Source organism: Opisthorchis viverrini (assembly GCF_000715545.1).
Source record: "Opisthorchis viverrini unplaced genomic scaffold opera_v5_209, whole genome shotgun sequence".
NCBI lineage: Eukaryota > Metazoa > Platyhelminthes > Trematoda > Opisthorchiida > Opisthorchiidae > Opisthorchis > Opisthorchis viverrini.
In genome coordinates this window covers 246358-253034 of record NW_008751867.1, presented here as the reverse complement: position 1 = coordinate 253034, position 6677 = coordinate 246358, and the positions used below count along the sequence as shown (strand labels likewise).

General features: G+C 44.7%; 1 protein-coding gene across 1 annotated transcript in view; it reads left to right on the top strand.

Annotated features, from left to right (window-relative positions):
• T265_08288 (hypothetical protein) overlaps window positions 1-3058 on the top strand; it is a gene marked incomplete at both ends in the record, with an annotated part of 21799 nt that extends 18741 nt beyond the window's left edge. The window contains 2 exons of the mRNA XM_009174044.1: window positions 878-1039; window positions 2905-3058. Of these exons, the coding sequence (XP_009172308.1) occupies window positions 878-1039; window positions 2905-3058 (316 nt within the window). The remainder of the gene's footprint in view (window positions 1-877; window positions 1040-2904) is intronic.
• Between the last annotated feature and the right edge of the window lie 3619 nt (window positions 3059-6677).

Sequence of the window (6677 nt, the reverse complement as noted above, 5' to 3'; positions counted from 1 at the left end):
GAAATCTTCGGCAGCAACCTTATAATTAGTATGTTACTTCTAGACCAGAACGTATTACGATATCTCGAATATCGCACCAAGTCAAAAATGAAACCGTCTGATGCAAACCATTATAAACGAGAGATTCAGGTGAGTCACCTGTTAAAACCGAATCCGTGTGTAACTAAGTGCAATCTTTGACGTTTATTATACTATCTTCCCTCTTTCCAATAAACCAGCCATGCAAAACCTCGTTTTTTGCTGGATTTCCCGCCACGGCTACCCCGGTTGAATATCCCGGTTTACGGTTGATCTAATCACTGGCACTTGTTGTCCTCATTGGAGTCAGTTGACTTAGTCGGGCATACAGTTGCAAGGCAATCGGTGGAAAAGGGGTCTTTTTAGCTTCTGTGCTAGAAACTTGTTGTTTCTCACTTAGCTTCTATCGGTTACCTCTCAGATGGTCTTTATAGAGGGGAGAGAACAATCGTTCCCTCCTTCCTTCTTGTTTGTCTATGATCGCAACGAGTTTTCATGACCAGAACGTTTGATCGACAGACGCATTATGTCCGTAACTAAGACCTAGGCCCGGAATTCACCTCAAAACTCAACCTTCTGAGACCAGACTCGTTTTGCTAATACACTACTCAGAGTTGTGTGAAGCGGTCTATCAAAACACACTGGAAGTTAAAATACCACAGTTCACAAAACAACGCTGACGAGGAAAAGAAACAAGGACCAGCGATTTGGACCCTTATCAACGAGTTGATCGATATCTTGCAAGTGCGTCTGTTTGACGTTGAACCGAACATAATCGATTTTGATAGGTTCTACGTTTCATCACACTTGGGGAACCACTGCATGTCTCCAACCTTCTCCATCCCTATCTTTTCTGCAGCATAGCCATGCAAAACCTTCAATTACTCTTGGTGGCGGTACACATATATTCGCAGAAAGACACTGTCGAACAGATTGTCATCAACCCCGGTACCTATCTGCGGATAAATTCTCAGCAGATGCGAGCCATTGTTTTGGCGGACAGTTTTTTACATGCGCAACAGTAAGTCACAGACATTTTGCTATTTACGAGTGCTTCAGAGTTCGTACCGATGTTCCACATCCTAGTCTGTTCTAGCTGTTTTAAATTTAAGCTATATGCAGAACCCCCCTGTTGTCCGTCATGGCTTTCGTTGTACATCTATTCACACCTAGTTGTATCAACCCTGTGTGTGTTGTGTCTTGCTGAACGGTAGTGCAACTCTGTANAACTCGGGGACCGCACCTTGCTGATGAGTCCCACGAAGGGCGAAACCATTCGTCGGCTGCCGAAGAGTTTTCAGCAACCTTGTGAGTAGTTTCGCTTATGCAAATATACTTCAAAATCCCGAAAATCGTACTGACTGAAATATGAGGTGGCTTTCGTGCAGCACATTCAGTTGAAGAAATTCACAAACGAGAAAATCATTTGAGTATCTTCTGAAAACCAAATTACTATGGAAACGGGTGTATTTGTCGCAATCAGTCCAATTTGGGTTCAAGTGGAACATATGTTTGACGGAACCTCGTGGACTACGCCTGGCTGATAAGCCCCAAGAAGGGCAAAACTGGTCGTGGTCTGTCGAAGAATGTTGAGCAAACTTGTGAGTAGTATCCTTCCTATAAATATCCTTAAATACCCCTTATTTAATTCCAGTCCCTTAGATTGAACAGAAGTTTTCGGACAACTTTTGAGTTTCACCGTTCGTTGACCTGATCATAAGTCCTGCACTCCAAGGTACCAAGTAACGAAATGATACCTGAAGAAAGACTAGCTACTTTGAATTGTGCAGTCAGTATTATTTTGTCATCGGGTGATCCGCTGTCCGCCGAATCAGTGGTCTGGGATCTCAGACGCACTGTCACTTCGATTACAATTCAGCTGCTAATCTTAGCTGCGGAAACTATGCAGAGGAAAGTGAATAGAAGAGATCAGGCGGGCACATCACGTGCTTACTGAGTTGAGATAACAGCGATAAAAATTACTCGAGGTCCATATACAGTCCAGGTTTGCGTGCAAGTCTTGTGATGTGCCTGAACTTTTTTTTAGCAGGGTTGATACCGAGAAGACATGAACGATTTTGTTGCTAGATCTCTCACACAAATCTCGAATGCTTGAGATAGTCAGCGAATGACTGGGGTTCTCTTGCAATTACGCATGATTTGAGATGACTGCAGAACCTTCACCGTTTGCCGGTGTTTCCTAGCAAAAGGCCTATGCTTGTCACGGGGCTCGAGCTAACCAGCATGGATGTGACGGATCCCACCAGTCTCTATAGTCATTAGGCAATTTGACACCAAGGTAATCAACACATTGATAAGGCGAGTTAAATTGGGTTTACGCGTTTTTTTCGTGGTTCATTAGTCCGATTAATTTGTACTTAGACAGGAGTTGGAGCCATTCACACACCCCCCATGAACCCGTAATTAGCTCAGACGAAGAACGATCTCGCAGATGAGTGAAACTCTCATTTGACAAGTCCTCGCTAGCGGAGTCAGTCAATACGTGACCACGTGATTTGGATTCTTGACTGAAAGCTGATTGGTGCTATATCCTTCGTGCGCGTTCGTCACGTGGCTAATCAGTCGCGTTTGGCCGAAATGTTGGGTGTTCACCCTACCAGCGCGAAAATGGATCAGTCTTTGATGCACAGTTTGGTGGAAAACCTGTATGAAAAGACCAAAATGTTATCCATTCTAATGTTTCATAGTCAGTTAAGTGTTTGTGATTTCTTGAACAACTGCATCACAGAAAAAAAAAACGAAATCTGTCTCGTGCGATCGTGACCGTTGGTACGTCCGCATTCACTCACGTTTGAAGTATAGGAGTGAGACGTGATGTAACACATAAGGAAAATACTCACGAGGTTATTGAGAACCCTTCGATAGCTCACGACCGGTTTCGCCCTTCTTGGGACTCATCAGAGAGGCACAGTCCCCGAGTTTCCGTCAACCTTATGTTCTACTTGAACCCAGATCGGACTGTTTTCGAGAAACACACTCATTTGCAAATCAGTCTGGTTTTCACGAGAGACTCAGCTGAAACTCTCGTTTATGATATTCTATAACTGAATGTGCTGCACACAGGCCGCCTCACAAATTCTGTTCCCATTAGATGGAATGTTAGAAAATTTGTCCGGTATGTGATTAGGGAGACCCACCTGGGACCCAGCTGAGTATCTTGTTCGTGAGGCCTTCAAGCCACTGAATGGGTTGATGAGTCCCAAGAAGGGGAAACCGGTCGTGGGCTGTAGAAGAGCTTTCAGCAACTTCATAAGCAATATTACATCCATACATATATCGCGATATCTCGAATATCGTACCAACTGGGACATGAGACAGTCTGGTGCTTAGAAGCATCATAAACGAGAGGTTCAGCTGGGTTCTAGTTGGGTCCCACGTTAAACCATATAGCTCCGCAACTGAGTGTATTTCGCTAATTTCGTGCAATTGGTTTCAAGTAGAACATAGGGTTGACGAAAACTCGGGGATTGTGCCTACCTGATGAGCCCAAAGTGGAAGGGCGAAACCGGTCATGGGCTGCCGAAGAGTTTTCAGCAACCTTGTGAGTTGTTTCCTTTATGAAAATATACTGCAATATCTCGAATATTGTGCCAACTGAAACTTGAAGAACATAAACGAGAGATCCACCTGAGTCTCTTGTGAATACGAAATTGATTTGCAAATGAGTGTGATTCTCGAGGTAGTAACAGACTTTTTCTAAGGCTGCTGAAAACTCTTCAACAGCAGTTTTATAATTTGAACGTTGCTTCTAGACTGGAACATAGTACGATATCTCGAATATCGCACCAAGCGGAATATGAAGCCGTCTGATGCAACACATTCAGTTGAAATGGACCATCATAAACGAGAGATTCGGCTGGGTCTCCCGTCAAAACCAAATCCGTGTGTTGACGTTTCCAATAAATCAGCAATGCAAAACCGCGTTTTCTGCTGAATTTCCCGCCATGGCTACGCCGGCTGAATATCTTGGTTTACAGTTGATCTAGTCACGGACAGTTTCTGTCCTCATTGGAACCAGTTGACAGAGTGAGGCATACAGTTTCAAAGCAATCAGATGCAACACAGTTGAAATGGACCATCATAAACGAGAGATTCGGCTGGGCCTCCCGTCAAAACCAAATCCGTGTGTTGACGTTTCCAATAAATCAGCAATGCAAAACCGCGTTTTCTGCTGAATTTCCCGCCATGGCTACGCCGGCTGAATATCTTGGTTTACAGTTGATCTAGTCACGGACAGTTTCTGTCCTCATTGGAACCAGTTGACAGAGTGAGGCATACAGTTTCAAAGCAATCGGTGGAAAAGGGATCTTTTCAGCTTCCGTGCTAGAGACTTGTTGTTTCAACAAAGTCTGTTTCTCATTTTTGTGTACTTAGCTTTTATCGGTTATCTCTCAGTTGGTCTTTACAGAGGGGAGATAACGATCGTTCCCTCCTTTCTGCCGCTCCGTGTGACGGCAAATTGCTTGCTTGCACATTATCAACCCTACGCGTTCGCAACGAATTTTTATGGCTGGAACGATTGATTGATGGACGCATTGTGTCCGTAACTAAGACCTAGGCCCAGAATTCACCTCAAAACTCAATCTTCTGAGACCAGACTCGTTTTGGTAATGCACTGCTCAGAGTTGTGTGAAGTGGTCTATCAAAACACATTCACAGTTCACAAAACAACGCTGACGGGGAAAAGAAATAAGTACCAGGGATTTAGACCATTAACGATTTGATCGATACCTTGCAAGTACGTATGTTTGGCCTTGAACTGAACACAATCAATTTTGACAATTTCTACGTTTTATCACACTTGGGAAAACACTACCCACTCATTGACACAAATTTCCCGATCATTTTGCATCAGCGAGTAAACACCCGCTTTCCGCTTCGTAGCCCTCTGGAGAAAGAAGGTTTACGTCAAACTTGGGATCCGGCAACGTAAGACAATCAACTTGGGTTTTGCAGCTTGGCGTGTTTTACGGTGAACTGGTGATGCGGTCAAACGTTTCTCATCTTCCTTCAACTTATATGGTACATTTCTCCAACGTTTCCCATCCCTGCCCTCTCTGCAGCATAGCCATGCAAAACCTTCAATTACTCTTGGTGGCGGTACACATATATTCGCAGAAAGACACTGTCGAACAGATTGTCATCAACCCCGGTACCTATCTGCGGATAAATTCTCAGCAGATGCGAGCCATTGTTTTGGCGGACAGTTTTTTACATGCGCAACAGTAAGTCACAGACATTTTGCTATTTACGAGTGCTTCAGAGTTCGTACCGATGTTCCACATCCTAGTCTGTTCTAGCTGTTTTAAATTTAAGCTATATGCAGAACCCCCCTGTTGTCCGTCATGGCTTTCGTTGTACATCTATTCACACCTAGTTGTATCAACCCTGTGTGTGTTGTGTCTTGCTGAACGGTAGTGCAACTCTGTATCGGTCTCTTGGCTTCCTGCTCCGCCCACTATGGTATATCACAAGGCACGGTAGGTCTACATAGCCCTTTACGGAGACAAAGGAAAATTATTGCGACTGTATTTATAGGGTAGTCACAGAGTGTTCCACAAGGTCGTGCCAGAATCTCCGTGAGGGGGCGATAGCCGTCTAGTCAAAGATGTTCGATCCGGATTGGCTGGCATTCTGACCAATCATGGCATGCCTTCGTCTGGTCCATGTCGTGCACGTGACAAATCCGTCCAAATGATGTGATGTTCGGTTATTAGGGACGGCTTGCCTCCGTGAAAAGTGGCAAGAAAGATCGTTGGCTCATAAAAGCCATCTTTTGGGCAAACCGTGTTGCACGATTGTGAGGGTTGTGACACAACCTAGGTTGTTTGCAACACCTGTGTGTAAAAAACTAGATGTAAGGCGCTCAGTGCTGTAGATTCCAAGTGGTGGACCACGACGAAGTCAGCGGTCTTCCAGGTAGACAACAGTATGAGGTACAGGCAGCGCTCAGCCTGAAGAAAAACGGTTTTCCTCCTGAACACACATGAGTATTGCTCTCTTCTTTTACAATGACATGGTCTAAGTCGTAGCGTCAACAAATGCATAACTTTGCCATTGACCGACACAGCGTAGTGTCAACATTCGCACACCAAACAACGGTGAGCGAAATGTTGGCTCACTAGTGAGGGTCGTCCCCTCCGACGACAGTCTCGTGGTGCTCATTGGCAATGCGATCACATGGAGCTCATAGGAAAACAACTGATGACAGGTTCAACAGATGGGGCGCGAAAGCGCATAGGTAAGCCATACACATTCATGCACAGACACATGCTATTATACAAGCGTCGGATGGGACGGCCTTTACGGCATGATGAGTATTGCGTACAGATGAGAAAAAACAGATGGAGATCAAAGGTACATAGGCGGAGTAAGCAAAGGAATGGGAAATTATCAAGTTAGTTCAATGCAGATATTCCTTTCAGTCATCGACGCCTGACCTATAAGAACTTCTTTTCCTCTGTTACAGTCTGAGAGCTTACTGCGTCGCGTGCAAAACTGACAGCGGATTTCATTTGCATGAACCTCTTCGCACTTGTCGATCCAGACTCCAGATGCGTAGCAGTGGTAAGTCGATGCTATAGTCCTACAACCCTGCGCATGCCAAGCATATACTACTGCTAGAGTTGTTCAGTAGC